General features: G+C 33.6%; 2 protein-coding genes across 4 annotated transcripts; one reads left to right on the top strand and one right to left on the bottom strand.

Annotated features, from left to right (window-relative positions):
* Positions 1-486: 486 nt before the first annotated feature.
* Positions 487-1,118, bottom strand: LOC125077801 (probable 28S ribosomal protein S6, mitochondrial). The gene has a single exon (XM_047689866.1). It carries the CDS (start codon positions 966-968, stop codon positions 513-515), a length of 456 nt encoding a protein of 151 aa, XP_047545822.1. The 5' UTR covers positions 969-1,118; the 3' UTR covers positions 487-512.
* Positions 1,119-3,195: 2,077 nt separating this feature from the next.
* On the top strand, positions 3,196-17,780 carry LOC125077557 (THO complex subunit 2). Of its 3 annotated transcripts, none has more exons than XM_047689496.1 (29): positions 3,196-3,372; positions 3,727-3,892; positions 3,969-4,210; positions 4,288-4,421; positions 4,622-4,878; positions 5,601-5,750; positions 6,268-6,437; positions 6,506-6,671; positions 6,762-6,931; positions 7,034-7,232; positions 7,363-7,610; positions 7,697-7,814; positions 7,892-8,024; positions 8,107-8,270; positions 8,938-9,194; positions 9,295-9,454; positions 9,856-10,325; positions 10,510-10,678; positions 10,760-10,870; positions 11,169-11,289; positions 13,597-13,681; positions 13,768-13,837; positions 13,923-13,992; positions 14,466-14,506; positions 16,040-16,138; positions 16,790-16,847; positions 16,951-17,021; positions 17,194-17,243; positions 17,621-17,780. In XM_047689496.1, exons 1-29 carry the CDS (start codon positions 3,305-3,307, stop codon positions 17,652-17,654), a joined length of 4,251 nt encoding a protein of 1,416 aa, XP_047545452.1. In that variant the 5' UTR covers positions 3,196-3,304; the 3' UTR covers positions 17,655-17,780. The 3 variants fall into 3 exon arrangements, 2 of the variants coding, with proteins under 2 accessions (XP_047545452.1, XP_047545451.1); XM_047689495.1 differs by having other exon boundaries at positions 11,154-11,289; XR_007120767.1 differs by lacking the exons at positions 16,951-17,021; positions 17,194-17,243; positions 17,621-17,780 and having other exon boundaries at positions 11,154-11,289; positions 14,466-15,265; positions 16,790-16,826.
* Positions 17,781-18,199: the final 419 nt, after the last annotated feature.

The raw sequence follows: 18,199 nt of genomic DNA, 5'->3' as shown, positions 1-18,199 counted from the left end.
CTAATGTAGGCATAAAAAAATAAAAAATTACATATTTGTTAATTCACATACTGAATTAAATTTGGTTCTATAATATGAATTTAAAATTCAGCAAATGTTTCATGTATTGTATAAGTGAAAGATAATAATTAGAAATTATTATTGATAATATAGTTGGAAATTTAAATGGAACTTTTCTACTGCAATTGATCACTGTAGACCTTAAAAATAGACAACAGCATGAAAGATACAGAAGAAAAAGTTTAGAAACGGGATTATACGAGAAATAGTAACACTTTCAATTAATTTACATAATTGATAGTTTTTATAAAATTTGTATATAAATTATATATTCTCTTTCATGTGACAGTAGGATATACAGTAGGTATATATATATATATATATATATATATATATATATATATATATATATATGTATTTAATTGCATTATCAAATTGTTACAATAAAAGACAAATATTACCAAACCTATTTATTATATTCTATTTACAACTAACTAAATGAAATTAAATATTTACTTTTGGAAGGGATAGTAATCAAGACCAGAATTATATTTAAATTTATATGTAAAGCGATTTACTTGTGTTTTTCCAACTTCAACCATTTTCTGTACTTCTTCTCTGTATGCTGGAGGAAGTAGCTCTTCTGCTAATGTACATGGTGAAGATTGCATGTTGTCATTCATTTTAAACACTCTTTGCCTTATTATGTCAACATCTCTACTGTATTCTTCTTTTAAATCGGCAACGGACTGAGTAGCAGTATCAATTTTAAAAACATAATAATTAGCTTCCCGGTGCACTAAGCCATGTGAACTTGTTTTGTATGGCATTGCTCTGAATCCTAAATTTTCTATATTTCTAATTATTCCACCGCGATTAAAAATAGCATGGGATATTCGAGTTAAGGTTTTTTTCAATTCTCCTTTTGGCATAGCTCGTAAAAGTAGAGCCAATTCATAAGCAGGCATATTTTAAATATATGGAAAACTGCAGTTTGTTAATTCAATATAATTAAATAGCTAGTTATTTAGCTACTTAGTATACTTGTTGGTATTGTAAGCTATGTACACTTTACAGAACACTTAATATTAGAAATTAAGGTTACCTACAGAAAACATTTGATAATAAATGTCAATAAAAATGTGACATTTGGCAACTGTGCTGTCAACCTGTCAAAATTTTTTGGCTATTCTCTGCTCTCTTATTTGGGTTTATTTTAGCTAAATCAATTGTTTATCAATAATTTAAAATAATTGTGCTTCAATAAGCATGGCTCTAAAGTAACTATAGTTCACTCTTAAGTCGGTTGGGAATAATCTTTTTTTTATTATTTCTTTTTATAAAATTTAATAATATTTTTAAAACTCACATCTACGAAATTTTTATCTTTTTTCTGTACTAATAACCGAAATTGTTAACCCACCCACAGGTTCAAGGAACACTTCTATAAAAAACGATCAACAGTATATGTTATTATTGTCCTATTTAATATAATCTCTCAATCTGTTTGCCCTATTTTAAATATCAATAAATAGTCAACACTTTATTCGTACAAAATCCACTTATGGTTAATATTATTAAAGGAGTTATTGGGGTAAATAACATTGGTCATATACTTAAAAATAGCAAATTAACATTCGAACTCCATATAAAGTGATTTAAACTTCCAAGCATAATATAATATGATTGGCTTTCGATTCTTATGGCATATTTTTATACACAATAAATAGAGGTTCGCAGATACGCTCCATGGCTCTCCGACCCCAGATTCATCCACGGATCTCCTTAGGCGTTGGAGGTCGGCATAACGATCACATGAGGTCCCTTGTAGAGATGGAGTAGGTACTGTTGGTTGGGTATTTTGCCACATTCTGCGCCGATGAATCCCACACACACCTGTACAAAAAAAGTTTACCATATTCGTATGTCATGTCACTAGTAAATTGCAATTCGCTATCTAGTATTTACATATTATTAGAAGAATGGTTTAATAAGTTTGTTAATAACTGTTACTTATTGTTAAATTCTTATGTAGCGTGTAAACAAAAGATAAAAACACTGCCTTTTTCTCAAAGTACATACTGCGTGGCAGCTTAATCTATCCTTTTTAAAAAAACGTTAGAAACATTATAAATTTATTTCTTAATGAGAGCTGGAGGCTCAAGCTATACTTTGTATGGTCGCATGGTCGCATCGGTGTGAGGAAAATTTCAACTGCTGCGCTTCCGGCCTTTCTACCTTCTGTACATAGCATTTCTTATTAACAAATTCAGTCATAATCACAAATGTATAGAGCCGATAGAGAACTGGAAGGTAATGTCCTTGAAATAACGATAATCCTAAGGAAAATACTAACCAAAAACTTTGCCAAAACCCTTGCCCTGCTTCTAGCGTTATTAACCAAAGGGTCCGGTCACTGGTTGTATATCAATTGTTGTCTGTGTGGAAAGGGGGTGACTCTTTCGGATGTCATGGTCTCTCTTATCCAAGGGAATGTAGTCTTTTACACCACCGTTCTCTTAATGATACAATAAAAAGGCCTCTTGTCGCCATTAACATTACTGCTCTCAGTAAGCCCCGTAGATTAGTCGTGATAATGGTAAGAGACCTTTTGAACTGACTTTGGGTCCCTGCGAATAAGGACGGGCCCTAATGTAGGATGCTACATGCAAATAACAAAGATCCAAATATTCGTCTCTTACTCCAAAATATGTTTTTGTCCCTTTTGCTGTTGAAACACTTGAACCTTGGAGTAATAGTGCAAAAAGCTTCATTAAAAGTATAACACCTCGCCATATTGCCTTCACTGGTGTCACAAGGGCTGGTTGGTTTTTTGCCCAGGGGATCGGAATTACGATTCAATGAGGAAATGCTGCTAGCATTCTTGCCTCCATTCCTCAAGATCATGAAGTATTTTTAATTATTTTTAATTCATATTTGTATACATGTATTTAAGGACCTAATGTTAATAATTCCTATGGCCATTGTTACTGGAAAACTTTAATACTTTGATTTGTAAAAGATTCACAGTTTTATTATTTGTTCAACACATGAACAAAAATCATGATGATGTTTGGTGAAGGCCATCATGTCTACTCATACCTACAATTTAACACAATCTTATATACTCTGTGATATGCTTGTTTACTTATATAGACTATAATACATTCAAGTCACTAAACAGTCTACAATACAGTCATAATCTGTGCTGTTTTTTTGGAATTGGTCATGGCTGCGGCGTACCTATGTTGTTCTTATGCTTGAAAAATTGTTGTGAATAAAAAATAGAAATCCCTTTTTTAAAATGGGTGCATCCACTAAATTCATATCTGATTATTGTAAAACGTGGGAAAAATCGGGACGAGATCAATTGTAAGCTTTATGATTTTCAAGCTTTATTGTGTATTTTCCTTTTACCACATGTGGATTTTAATGTAACCTTTATTAAATAAAAAGCTAATAAAATCTTAAATTTTGCTGATTTTTTTCATGTATAAAAATGTTTGATAAAATGGTATATCGTGAAATAACAATACTTTACGTTTCTGCTGTTAACTTTGTTATATACATGACAGGAAACTTCATCGAATTAGCTACGTGATTTAAATAAGTTAATAAATATCAATACGTTGTTTTTATTGTTGTCTCGTTACTAATTAAATATACTATATGATTATAATATACAATGTATATCTTCCATATTAACTGCTTTTTTTTTTATTCCAGTATAAAATCAGTTACACAATACGTAAAAGATGAGGGAAAGACGCCCTTATTTTCAAAATCCGGAAAACTATCTGGATTATCTCAAAGCATTTATGATTTGTTATCATGTGGTCTTCGGGGCTTGTTGAAAAAGGACTCTGTTATTTCTGTGCTGAAAGATATAATTGTAAGTCTTGTTTATTTTTACAATTTTGATGACTACAGTTAAAATTGCTAGTATCAACTAATCGTGTTTTTATTAGGTTTCGCATGCAGACCTACCATCCATATTATTAGATGTAGTATGCATACTTGACTCCGAAACATCTATGGATATTCACAGTGAAGAGCGAAGTAACTTTTGTTATTTAGTAAGAGAGTTGGAATCGATTATATCTGACAAATTATTAAAGGAGCGCTTAGAAATCGACACATTACAAGATGTTGGTACCTTGAAAAATAAAAACTTTTATACAAAATTTATTAAAATAAAAACTAAGTTGTAGTAAGTATCATTGAATTATTTTTTCCTTAATATTATTGTTAAATAAAGATTTTAATGGATTATTTTTTTATATTTAGTTATAAGCAACGTAAGTTCAACTTATTTAGAGAAGAAAGTGAAGGATATTCTAAGCTTATTGTGGAATTGAATCAGGAAATTTCAGAAAACACTGACTGGAAAACTATACTTGAAATTATTCAGTCTCTTATAGGTATGTACTCAAATTATATTGTATTAATTTATTATTATACATTATAGAAAAATAAAACCAATGCCATAAATCAATTTATATATATAATATTTCATTACATACATATATATGCACTTATTACATTTGCATTGAAAACAATGTTATTTACATTTATTGATTGGTTCCTATAAAATTATATAAGAAAAATAATATTATTTCAGGTTGCTTCAACTTGGATCCTAACAGAGTCCTTGACATTATTTTAGAATCTTTTGAGGCACGGCCGAACTTAGATAAATTATTTATTTCACTGATTAAGAACTACATGGGGGATCCCCAAGTAATTTCAGAAGTATTAGGTTTTAAATTAGGTAACATGGAAGTCTTAGAAAGTTATAAGGAACCACCTGCACTAATGACTGTGATAGCTTTACTTTTACAACATGAAGTTATATCATTAGATGACATTTATCCATGGGTATGTTGATTTGAAACTAATATTTTTCTATATGCTTATTTATAATACTTATTCAGATTGGTGTTTGCAACATATTTATTCACTCTCCACGATGCATAGGCCAAATCTTTTAATGAGCACAGAACATAAGCACCTCAACTACTTACATGGTAGCTATTGCATATTCAATAGAGCAAGCATTCTCAAGTTCTCCTTATTAACCAGTCAGGCAAGTTGTCACAAAATCCCAAGTATATAATATGGTTCAAAAAGAAGTAAAGGATGAATTCTGATGACACTAATATATTTACACATACTATAAAGAAGTTTTTCTCTATTGGAGCTCAAGATGTTTGTTATTGTCATATAAATGTTTTTGTTCCTAAAAATTGAAAGAAAATTACTACACTGCAAACCCGCTGATTGAATGAACCATAATTACATGTATCAACAATACAGATTAAAAAAAAAGAAAATATCTCATACTTAAATTAAACCAAATCTTATTTCTTTAAAAGTTGGTCTATCACTCAGGTTGATCTTGAGAATGAAACCTTAATGCTGTTTTATAGTGGTAGACAGAGAAAAGCAGCAACAATAAAGAACACAAAATTATAATACTTCTTAAAAAATTTACTCATATTAAATACTTTGAAATATGTAATTAGTCTTGTATGTTATTCTTAATGAAATACAACTGTAATGACTTATAAAAAAATACCTAATAATAATGTTCACTATAGTTACGTCCAGACGACACACTAATGGCCAAAGAAGCTGACAAGGAATTAAAAGCAATTCAAGATTATATCCGGAAATTAAATATTGTTTCTACTAAAGGACCTCAAAGTAATGCACCAGCTGAATTTATTGAAGAAAAAGCTGATCCCCAAGTAAGATGTTTATATGCTTTTTTTTTCTACATAAACATATTTAATGTCCATCTAATACATATTAGAATATACAAATAAAACTCCATAGATGTTGTCCTGCTCACCATGTTCTATTGATTTTTAGTAATCAAGATAAATATTTAGATAAAAAGCATAGCATTTTTCAATCATCAGATAGGCTGTACTTGGTCCATCACACCTCTTACTGAGGATTAAATCTATCTACATATTTGATGGTCAGATGATAGATATAACTAGATCCATTGTCATTTAGGTTGAGGTTAATTCTTCTTTTCCAAAGTAATATTAGAAACTTTTGATGCTATTGCAGACTTCTTTTGGGTACATTTTGATACCTTCATAGTCTTACAATTTTGTCCTATTAACAGTCAGATAAGTTAATTTGCTAGTTAAGTATTTGTTCGGTTATTCAAAGTTTGTACAATCAGCCCTAAGATTCATAATAAATTTACTATTTTATCTTGTGGAGGTACCTTAAGTTAAGCTTTTGTTACAGGAATACTGGAACAATCAAAAACTAGTGCTCTGTGAAGCCCTTTTGAATGTTACGGCTTGGAAAGAGTTTGCAGCACTATCAGCTCGACTACCAACTACAAGTGTTGCACAACGCCCAGCTGTAGCCCTTTGTAATATGCTACATGCTTTAGTTGAACCTCTTTATAGAAAGTAAGATATAAGCCACATTTATTTCACACAAAACATAGGCTTCTTTTTAAATTCTTTTATTCTTTTAGGCATTGCCGTATCGCTCCAAAAATTATAGGCAAACCAATCCCACCACTATTATCAAGCCTTGCACCAACACCTTGCAAGAATTTTGAAGATATGAAAGAAACGGTTATACCAGCACTTGTACTGCTTGGACCATCTCTTCATTATGATCCTATTTTAATGTATAAAGTAAGTAAATTTTTTTTAAAAGTCATGTTTACAATTTTAATTAGATTAATTTTTTATCTGTCTGTTTATCACATTTATCTGTTTTATTAGATAATTCGTATTCTACGAACTGCACGAACATTAGTAGAAGACCCACTGCATCATGAAGCATTAACGGTATTAGATACTGCCATACTTCCAGCACTAACCTTAATGGAAGGTAACTGTTGCATGGCTGAAGAAGTTTACACTTTGCTGAAGTTATACCCGTACCAATGCAGGTAATAAGATAGTTTTTGTTGTATGAACTAATTGTAGAGAAAAAGTCAATCTTTGCATATATTAAAGCTCATTGGAATGTTTTAAGTATTTTTGTTTTGTAGATATTGTCTATATGCTCGCTGGAAGAATGAGGCCGGTGAGAAAATTCCGTCTTTGATGCGCGTTCGCGGTAACTCTTTACAACGTATCAAGCACATTATGAAACGAGTTTCTAAGGAAAATATTAAACCTCAGGGTCGTCTCATTGGGAAACTGTCGCATGCGGCATCCGCTTTCCTCTTCGATTACATGCTTTTGCAGGTATTTATTTCAAAATGTAAAAAAAGAATCAAATGTTAAAAAAAAAATATTAATTCCCCTTCAATTTAGAAGAACAGTTAAGTTTGCGTGACCATTTTGCCACTAAACAGTAGCTACTCAACACTGACAGATCCAAACGTACGACAACCTGATCGGGCCCGTGGTGGAGTCGCTGAAGTATCTGACGTCGCTGTCACTGGATGTGCTGGGCTACTGCCTGGTGGAGGCGCTGGCGGCTCGGCGCGGCACGGTGGGCGCGGCGCACCCGCCAGCGCTGCAGGCTCTCGCTGCTTTCGCCGCCGCCGCCTTCAAGAAGCACAACATCGAGCTCACTGCTCTGCTGCAGTTCGTTGCGAATCGCTTGAAAGCGCAACAAAGGTGACATTTCAACACAATTATATTTTTCCATGTATGCTGTGTCGAGATACATATTATTTAGTGAGTTCATCTCTTTTCTGATGCAGTCATGATCTACTGATTCTTAAAGAGATAGTACAAAAGATGGCAGGTATAGAAGCTGCAGAGGAAATTACACCTGAACAGCTGGATGCCATGGCCGGTGGAGAACTATTAAAAGGAGAGGTAAATATATTAAAACAATATTCAATTGATTGATTCTCTATATTGGTTCGTATAATAAAACATTCTTTTTTTTTAAGGCGGGGTATTTTTCACAAGTTAGAAATACTAGGCGATCATCTGCTAGATTAAAGGAGGCCGTGGTTGGAAATAACCTTGACATTGCTCTTTGTATCTTATCTGCACAACAAAGGCACTGCTGTGTTTGGAAAGGTGAATCTATTAAAAAATAATTGTTTATGCATTACATATTTTTAATAATTACGTTTTCAATAAACTTTGTTTTATATTGTAGAATATGCAGAAGACAGCCCCAGTTCTGGTGAGCCACCAGGCTCACAACTAAAAGTAGTGGGCCGTCTTGCAGACCAGTGTCAAGATGCACTAGTCCAATTGGGTACCTTTTTGGCCTCCTCGCATGCACCTGACGAGTATGCGGCTAGACTTCCTCCCCTTCAGGTAAAATAATTTTGGTATATTATGGTGGTCACTCACCGGAAGCAACCCCTCTAATTTAACAGTCTCAGATTCGATTTTAAGCTTTACATTATAGTACGGCTTCACTGGCTATTTATATCGCTGAAAAAACGCATTGGCACATTTCCTCCTCAAAGAAACCAGAATTACTCTCGAGTATGCTACCTTGACGAACTGTCAGTCTATGACGCGGACAACATTAAGATGCCGTATGAATCAACTGAGTGCAAAAGGATGTGCTATTTTGCGCTCAGTTGATGATTTATTGCATTGTATTCCCAGGTTGCTTAAACTTTTTTATAGTTGTTAAATTAAAATATGTCCTATAGATACGTCAAATAGTAGTGTACGAATAGTTGTTTTATTAAAATGCTTGCACACAAAATGCGCGCTGCAAATCTCATGAAACGATTGAATGGCGTTGTGACTAAACAAGCCTATGAAACGTTTGGCGCGTGATGCTTAAATCAAAAAAGAAATATGTTCTGAGCCATTCAGTATTTTCTCTTTAAAAAATATTATACATAATCACACTTTATTATTATTTTTATGATTTCCCTTTGCAATCTACATGAAGTGCAATCAAAATACTATTCAAATATACTTTTAAAACATGTAATTTTTTTTCATTTTTCATTAACTGTTTTAGGAATTGTTACGAGATTATCATGTTGATGCTGATGTGGCATTCTTCCTACATCGCCCAGTATTAGCTCAGAAAATTGCAGCAAAAGCAGAAGCATTTAGAAAAAGTTCAGATAGTAAAAGTGAATCAATGGAAAAAAGTATAGAAAGATATAACATTGCATCCAGGGAGGCCTTGGAGCCAGTTGTGACTTCAATAACACCTTTATTGCCTAATAAAGTATGGGAAGATATATCGCCTGAATTTTATGTTACTTTTTGGTAAGTTTGTAACTTTACCCACTTTTTAATAATTCGTGTTCTTTAATTTGGAAATATATATTTTATTGTATTAGAATATAAACAATTATTATTCTTCTAGGTCTCTATCAATGTATGACCTTCGAGTTCCAGTAGAGAGTTATGAAAGAGAAATAGAACGTTTGAAAACTGCAGCCTCGAATGCTGCCAAAGACACATCGCAGGGAACAAAAGGAAAGAAGGAGCAGGAACGCTTCAACACGCTCATTGATAAACTACAGGTGAAATAAAACATTGTGTTTAAGGTTATGTCTTAAAAAATCTATTTAGGTGTATAAAAAGATTGGCCTAGTATCTGTCCGACCACGCGGAATGAATATTACGGTATCGTAGCGCTAAGTCGGGTGGGGAAAGTTTAAATCAAGTCTTTTATTTTTAGTTAAACAGAATTTTCCAAATACAAGACCCATTAATTTGTTTGTGTTCTTTTAATTTTTATTTATTTATTAATTCTTTATTAAAATTTCAAGTATTGGTATTCAGAACATCTATGTGCCTCCTCTACTTGCTTACACACTTGATTGACTTGGAATTGATTAAACATATGTACCACGACCTCTCACAAAGGAAGCATGTAACCGAAAGCATTCTGCGTATACTAACTAATAAGCTGGATCGGCAGGAGGAGCGGCGGCGCCAGGAGGAGCACGTGTCGCGCGTGCGCGCGCGCCTGCAGCGCGAGTGCAGCGGCTGGTTCCCCGCGCGCGCCGCCAAGTCCGCCAAGAACGAGACCGTGACGCGCCTCATGCAGCTGTGCCTGTTCCCGCGCTGCGTGTTCACGGCGCCCGACGCGCTGTACTGCGCCGAGTTCGTGCACACCGTGCACGCGCTCAAGACGCCCAACTTCTCCACGTTGCTGTGCTACGACAGGCTGTTCTGCGACATCACGTACTCCGTGATGTCGTGCACGGAGGGCGAGGCGGCGCGCTACGGGCAGTTCCTGTGCCGCGTGCTGCGCACGGCCATGCGCTGGCACGCCGACTGCGCCGCCTTCCACAGCGAGTGCGCGCACTATCCCGGCTTCGTCACCAAGTATCGTGTCTCCAATCAGTTCACCGAGGCCAATGACCACGTCGGATACGAGAACTACAGGTCGGTGTATATTGATAGAAACAAAAACCGTTCCTTATACTGATCACGCATTGGCAACCTTGGAAATTATATTATATACAGTAGGAGTAAAGATTATAAAAACAAATTAGATTTAATGTTCCCTGCCATTTTTCATGCATATTATAATTGTATGACTTACTGTAAGCATTGATTCTTGCGTTAGGCACGTGTGTCACAAATGGCATTACAAGATTACGAAGGCCATGGTGGTCTGCCTGGACTCGGGCGACTACGTGCAAATCCGCAACGCGCTCATCGTACTTATCCGCATCCTGCCACACTTCCCCGTGCTCGCCAAGCTCGCGCAGATCATAGAGAAGAAGGTCGAGAAGGTAAGAAAACAGCTCTGATTGTAACTTTCTGATATAACATACATTAATCACAGTAGCGTTAAAATATATTTTACAATATAGGTTAAAGAAGAAGAGAAAACGCAGAGACAGGACTTATATGTTCTTGCAACCGGTTACAGCGGCCAGTTACGAAACAAAGTTCCTATGATGAAAGAGAGTGACTTTCACCAGGTGGGTCCCGATACCATTAAATTTACCAATTACTAATATGATTTGTATTATTTATTCATATTTATTTATTAAATTCTCTTCCTAAAATCTCGATAAATGATTAACTATTGAAAAAAATCCAGAATAAATTAAATATATTTTAAAATGTGCTAAATAAACAATCGAATATAATTTCGTCGTATTACGATCGATTTTTTTTAGCAATTTCATCGATTCCAATAATTCGTTTTCACGTGTGTGTGTGTGTGGCTCACTATCAACTGTGAACTCTATGTGGACGCAGATCGTCAACTTGCAGGTGAGCGCGACGGGCGCGGCGGGCGCGGCGGGTGCGGCGGGGGCAGGCGGCGCGGGGGGCGCGGGCGGCGCGACGCGGGACGACGCGCCCAAGCTGCGGGACGACGAAATGCAGCCCGCAGGTCTGTGTCATCATTTAAAATATATTTATTTTTTAAATTAATCGTAATCTCAATAACTACTACATAATCTACATAAAAAATGTTCAAAAGAATAGGGCTTCGGAAGTCAAACAAAATAAACTTTCAAAACTATTGATTGATTCACAAAATCAGCAAATCAAAGAGTAGGTACCTTCCCCTGAGCTGTATGTATTTCTCAAAATGTTAATGGCCTATCCATTTCATTAGAGACAAAATCTTAGAGTAAAAGTTGTAAGCTATCCTGGTTGAGACAAAGGACAAGATTTGCGTAAATCATTTTTTTTTAAGATTTGTCCATAGAAAAAAAGTAAAAGATTAACAGAAATTGTTCCAATCCTATTTCTTCTTTTCGGAAAAGAATCGTTTAATTTTGGCATCTATAATTTGATGAAAGTATCTAAAGTCGTAGACATTTTTTACAACATAGACTTCAGTTAGACCTTACACTACAAGGACTACACAAGAAGGAAATAGCAAAATCTTGTATTATTTTTTTTCGGTGATTTGGGTAGACATAAGAATTTGGACAAAATGTTATGGACAATTTTTATTACTCACAAATTCAGTCCAACAAGGCAGTAACAGAGTTAGCATTAGCTGAGTTGTTAGTATTTTTAAGTCTATATTTTAGGATTGAGTTGATGGATGTAATAAATCTGTTAAATAGAGAATGAAGGATAGGGCACTGCTACTGCATGTGGATGGGCTTTTGAGAATAGGGATAGAGATGATAGGGACAAGTTTATAGCAGATTAAGGATTCTGGTTTGAATAAACTACGAGTTGGCGAACCATAATTAAGAAAGCAGAAATTTACACGATCATCGATGTCCGCCAACAACGAAGTAAATCTATCACAGAGATGGGTTCCCATTTATTTTATGTATGGTGGGTATAAAAATCCTCCATAACAAGAACAAGTCTTGAAAGGTAATAGGAAATGTAACTTAAAAGACAGTAAAGGGTTAGAATAGAGACCGCACAAAGATAAAAGGAAACGAAATAGTCTTTGGTACTATAGTATTATTATGATGGCTGAAAGGAATTATGGGAATTAAGTATAAGGGATTAGAATGCCGGAGCATGATGGTATTCGCTGCATATCCATCACTTCTGTGATCCCTCCAGAGAAAGCCGGAATCTGAAACCGGTAACCGGAACTAATTTTTAGATATGAAAATAGTAGTGGGTTTATACATAGCATTAAGGGAGAGAGGAATTCAGGCTTCGTAGGTCCGACGCATTTGCATTGAGACGCTGTTCCATTAAGACGGTCATTGTGAAGGATATTTAACAGTTGATTTAAGTCATTCGCAAAGTGGGGCATTTGCATCCAGGTGCTGTTCCGTTGAAGAGGCCATTGTGGAAGATATTTTTACAGTTGATTTAAGTCATTGGTAACGTGGAACTGCTTGTATGTACTGAGAATATCAATGAAAATATTGGCAAGCAATTCCAAAAAATTGGCATTATTACATACTTATTTTACTGGGAACGATTGGATCCGGCATCCCTTTAACTATAACCATTCTAGTGATCTTATATGTGGGTAAACTTGCTATAGTTTCAAGGTGGGGTTTTTATTTAAGAATATTTGGGCTTGAGTTCGATTTTTGTGTGCCCAGTATTTTTAACCCCATAATTTACTATTAAACTAGGCTTATGGTTATGTAGGAATTGACAGAATTTAATGGCCTGAATTAAATTTCCTACAGCTGGGTCAAAAACTTCCCCCGAGACGTGAACGATAAACGGAAGGTCCGTTTATCGTCGTCGACATAATTTAGGGTCATACAAATTATTTTTTGTTATAGTATATAAATAGGCCATCTAATGATAAGCGGTCACCACTACCTCTTTGGGCAGTGTCTATATTGGCTCTGTAAGAAATATTTACCATTCCTTACACCGTCAATGCGCCACCAATGGGAACTAACATTTTATATCCTTTTTGCCTGTTGTTACACTGACTAAATCAGCTTTGCACTTGGTATAGAACAATACTAAGTATTGATTTTGGCAGTAAAATATCTGTAAATAGGTGGTACCTACTCAGGCAGGCTTGCAAAAAGCTCTACCGCTAAGTACAATCGTTAACAAAAGTTCTATACTTCGATATAATCACGTGACAGTTATTATATTATTATAACAAAATGCAAATATGTATAGTTATTTAGAAACAATCTTTTTTGTCTTTCTTAATTTCTCTAAAATATAGAAAATAATTACTACGCGCGATATTTTAATTTTAAAGAATTTATAATATCGATGGTATCTTCCTCGACAGACGTCGAAAAGAAGGAGACGAGGACGAGTGACAGACGTCGCGACGATTCAGACCGAGAGAAGGAATCCAAACGTGAATCAAGATCGTAAGTAAAGTATAAGACGACGAATGACTTTAATGGCTTTTTATAAATATGTAAAACGTGTGTTGTAACAATAAACTGGTTCGTAGGTCTTTGAAGGAAAGAAACAAAGAGGAGATACGAAGCAAAGACAGATCTCCAAGAGACAGATCACACAGAGTGAGTTTTTGTGACACAATATTTCTACATGTAATTAAAACTTATATTTAAGAATTGTGTTACTAATATACAACTAACATTTCAGGAGGAACGTTATTTGGAGTCCGTTTCACCGCCTCATGATCATCGTCATCCACCCGATGACATAGATCGAGGTAAGAACATTTTTTTTCTCTTTTGTATTGTATTCTACAAATATAATATATCCAGTCCATTTTTATGTATTAGTGTAGTATTTTACAATTATTACTTCTAATATTGAGACGATTTCATACTATTCAGTTTTCCGTGGAGATTTATGGTTTTCCTTTCTTTTTTATTGGCTAAGTTACGTGAAAACTAGAATATTTTTATTTGCTATTCAAATTCAATTTTCAACTCAGAAAAATCAGTATGGAGAGGTATAAATTTTAATCTTTTTTATCTATTAAAATCGGAGATATTGGGAGGAGTAGTTTGTTAAAGAAAGAGAGACAGGAGAGAGATCCTTTTTACGTTTATTCATCGGATAGAGCAATCGGAGATCATCAGACATTCCCTATAGGATAAGATTTGGCCTAGGATTAAATTTCTTGGTAGAATACTATTCAGAGCTACAGTTCCTTAATTGTTTTTACATGTATTTCAGATGTGAAACGTCGTAAAGTTGAAAGCAGCGGCAATGGCAAGGTGAGTAACGTTATAATAAATCGGCCTTGCATCGCTCTAGCGCCGGACTGACGGTTGGGCTGCACGAGACATGAAAATCTCCTCTGCTAAATCATACTTGTGTACAAGATGTGAACACTATAAGACGCTCTGTGAAAAAACTCTAAGACTTCAGTGCTTAAATTGTAAATGTGCAGTTTAAAATAATAATAGTTAAATAAATTTTGTCCTAAAATAAATATGGACTTCATCTATTAATCAAATAACAAAAACTCAAGATACTTCTCATCAACAATAACAAATACAACTGAAGACCCTACTATAAGAAGCAAAGAAGATTTCGGACAAAGAATTGAAGGGAAATAATATCAATATGGGAACCGTAAACCATTATGTACAATATTAACGTATATTGTAAATTTTGCATGTGAATGTTTACTTTAATTTTAATGGATTCAATTATTTATGTCTAAATGAAGAAAAGTTTCACGCAAAGTCCAATGTACGATCTCAGGACACACCACAACCAAAATGAGTAATGAAGTTTGAAATGAAAGCCTCCAAACTATATTTAAAATACCCTGCGCTATTTAATATTGAGCAGACGATCTCAGGATTATGCTGAAAATAACAGTTGGAGTTCAATTTTTTTGAAGAAAGGATAACCAATGATATAAAATTAATGTGAATTAAATATCTTTTTAATCAAAATAAAACAAAAGGATCAAAAATTCGTGTCGTAAGTTCCGTCAGCCCAGTCCAGTCCGCAGTCGAGCACCGGTAAGGTTTTATTGTTCTTTAAAACGAATATATGACTGGATCAAAAGGTACATTGCGTTAAGGTTGCAATTATAAATTGAAATAAGAAAATAAACAAACTTGAGGTGTAAATATTTTGAAGAGAAGAAAACAGTGAAACAATGTTCATAGAGGACTGAACTTATTTGCATTTATATAACTCTAACTAATAATTTGATAAATACATCTACAAGAACAACTTATTGGACCTCACATATATATCAAGATTTTAAAGTATGGAAACATATTAAATAAACATCAGAATGATTAATAGTCGCTGTATTAGTTATCAGACGAAACATCAACAAAATGTTAACTAATAAATAATCTCATCAAGTTAATTGAAAGGAAGGAGGCAACTGCATCATTACAAAACATATATTTTAGTCTCGTCTGCACCATAGACACGATCATTCATCGCCATCAGTGAAGAAGAGAATATGCATTATTAATGTTCATAGGAAGAAGAAGCTTTCGTCACGTGCTGCATGAAATTGCAAGTTAAGAGAAACGAAACTACCTTTTACAAAAACCGTGAATGGATCAACTTTAAAATAAAAATAAATCAAAACTGGGAAAACTACAGTGTAAAGAAAACGTCAACACTATTTCTATTGTTGCCTTAATTAAATGTGCCTTTTGCCTCGGTTTCACCTTTTTGTAAATATTCTATTTCATTTCTATAGAAAAAAGAAGTTAATGTAGTTATCTTAATAGATTTAATTCAAAATTAATATACGATTTCTGAATGAGCAGGGTAGCAAAGAAATAGAAGAGCGGTCACCAGAGAAGGAAAAGAGAAAGGCTAAACTAAGAGGGGATGAAAGGAAAGAGCGTAAGATGAGTCGAAAGCGGGTGAGTCAATGAACCTAACAACATTATTTTTAAACTAAGGACACTACTTATTATTTGTTAAGTAAATTATTTAGAAATTTATATTTTTTATACTATTTGGGGATGAAAATGATTGAGTTAGTGTATTAGAATATCTTCAATATTTATTTTGATATCATGGATTCTACGACACTCTTATGGCGTTATGTGAATAATAATGAATCACACTGGCGAGTAAGGCAGACAAAAGTGTTCTTATTCATACTAGCAGGGGCGCATTTGATAGTTTGTCTTTCAAATGCCTACTTTTTTAAACAATTATCGGTAATTCCATACGGGTAAAAAATTTGATTGCAAGATGCTACAGGTACATTTTTGACTAATTAAAACGTTTAAGTAAGCGTAAATGTTCATATACTTTAAAAATCAACATTTTGCCATTTTGTCGCCCAAGTGGTTCCGGCCTACTCGGCCTATTGAGAAATTCACCCCTGTATACTCGTACCTATAAGTGGTGGAAACATCAACATAACTATAAAAATAAGCATTAGAAACCAGCACTAAAATTCTAATATCGACTAAAAACTTGGATATTAAGAACTACTTTACGCATCGTTAAAATATATTATTATTTAAGTATTTGGAATTTAATGTGTGTATTTTATTATCTAGGATCGAGCCGAAGATTCAACTATTTTAGAACAAAAGAGACGTCGTGACGAACAAAAAGGTATGAGACGTCAGAAGCAATAATTGTTTTTTTTTTCAAGATCTGTGTTTATGAAAATAGTGTATGTATAAGCTTTTTATAATCCGGCTATAATTTATTACAGCTGTTGCCAAGATAAGCAGTCATCAAAACGGTTCTCAAGAAGATCATCATTACGAAAAATATCACAAAAGGGTAACAGTCTCTTTATTATTTTTTCTAGCAACATACAATAAAATAATTGTTTCGTTGTATGTTTGTTGAATTTAGTTAATTGATGTATTTAGATCTCGTACTGAATCATGTATTATTGTTTATAATTTCATAAAACCCTCATTCCTAATCTAATTTTTTTCGTTTTACGCAGGAGAAGTCACCTTTCAGAGACCGTTCACATGAAGAACCAAGAGACAAACAATATCCTTTTTTATAGTAGTATAATTAGATTCTTCAAATATCCCTAAATTTAATATTAAATTAAATTTGAATTCTAATTCACAGTTTGAAATGTATTTTTTTAATATATGAATATTCATTATTAATTATATTAATTATTTAATATATGAATAGTAATTCCTTAATTAATATGAAGTTGTAATTGATCTGATTTGATCTTCATTATAATCTACAATAGGAGTTGACTCAAGATTAGTCAATGAAATTTCTTTCGTATTTTTATTAAAATATGATAGAAATTGTTTGTTTGTTTCTATAGTATAGTTCTATAGTATTTTCTTTTATTGCTTACAATGTAATATCGCTCTGTTAAAATGATATCCTTAACAGTACTATACTAGGCGGTCTAACGAGTCGAAAATTAGAAGATAAGCAAATTTTGAACATAGACTAACAAGTGAAGAAAATAAATTTTATTTCGAAATTTAATTTTGAATCTCGTTGGGATTTGACAAACAGTATATGTTTATTGTACTGTAATAAAAATCGTACTCGGAATGGATGGAGTTTTATTGAGACTAATTAATCTATAAAATACCTACAACTTTAAAAAAAATATATCTATAATATATTTATACACAAAGATTAATATAAAAAAATTTTTCGTTCTGTTTCATTATATGCGCCGTATTTGTTATTTTAAAAAAAAAGGATTTTTAATTTTTACAACGTGTCGTTTTGTTTTCATTTCAAATGTCTTGCACAAGAAAATCACAACTTTGACGCTAATATTTTTAGCGATTGCCTATCGGTGTCTGCACAGCTCTAACTTTTTTCAGACTGATTAAGGGCCTAACTCACACAACAACCATACTTTTTAACACACTTTTATTAGCTTATCCGATATTTATGTAACGTAAACTTTGAACGTTATTTTCCTCTACTTCAAAACGTCTTATTAGTCATTACTCTGTTCC

The sequence above is a fragment of the Vanessa atalanta genome, chromosome 4, assembly GCF_905147765.1.
Source record: "Vanessa atalanta chromosome 4, ilVanAtal1.2, whole genome shotgun sequence".
Classification (NCBI taxonomy): domain Eukaryota; kingdom Metazoa; phylum Arthropoda; class Insecta; order Lepidoptera; family Nymphalidae; genus Vanessa; species Vanessa atalanta.
This window is presented reverse-complemented; position numbering and strand designations above follow the sequence as displayed.

Excerpts from the sequence above, each read along its gene's own strand:
- LOC125077557 (XM_047689495.1), top strand. The coding sequence starts at position 3,305 with ATGGGTGCATCCACTAAATTCATATCTGATTATTGTAAAACGTGGGAA. Across the intron at positions 3,893-3,968 it reads CTGTGCTGAAAGATATAATT|GTTTCGCATGCAGACCTACC; the intron begins GTAAGTCTTGTT and ends TGTTTTTATTAG. Across the intron at positions 4,211-4,287 it reads AAAATAAAAACTAAGTTGTA|TTATAAGCAACGTAAGTTCA; the intron begins GTAAGTATCATT and ends TTTTATATTTAG.
- LOC125077801 (XM_047689866.1), bottom strand. The coding sequence starts at position 968 with ATGCCTGCTTATGAATTGGCTCTACTTTTACGAGCTATGCCAAAAGGA.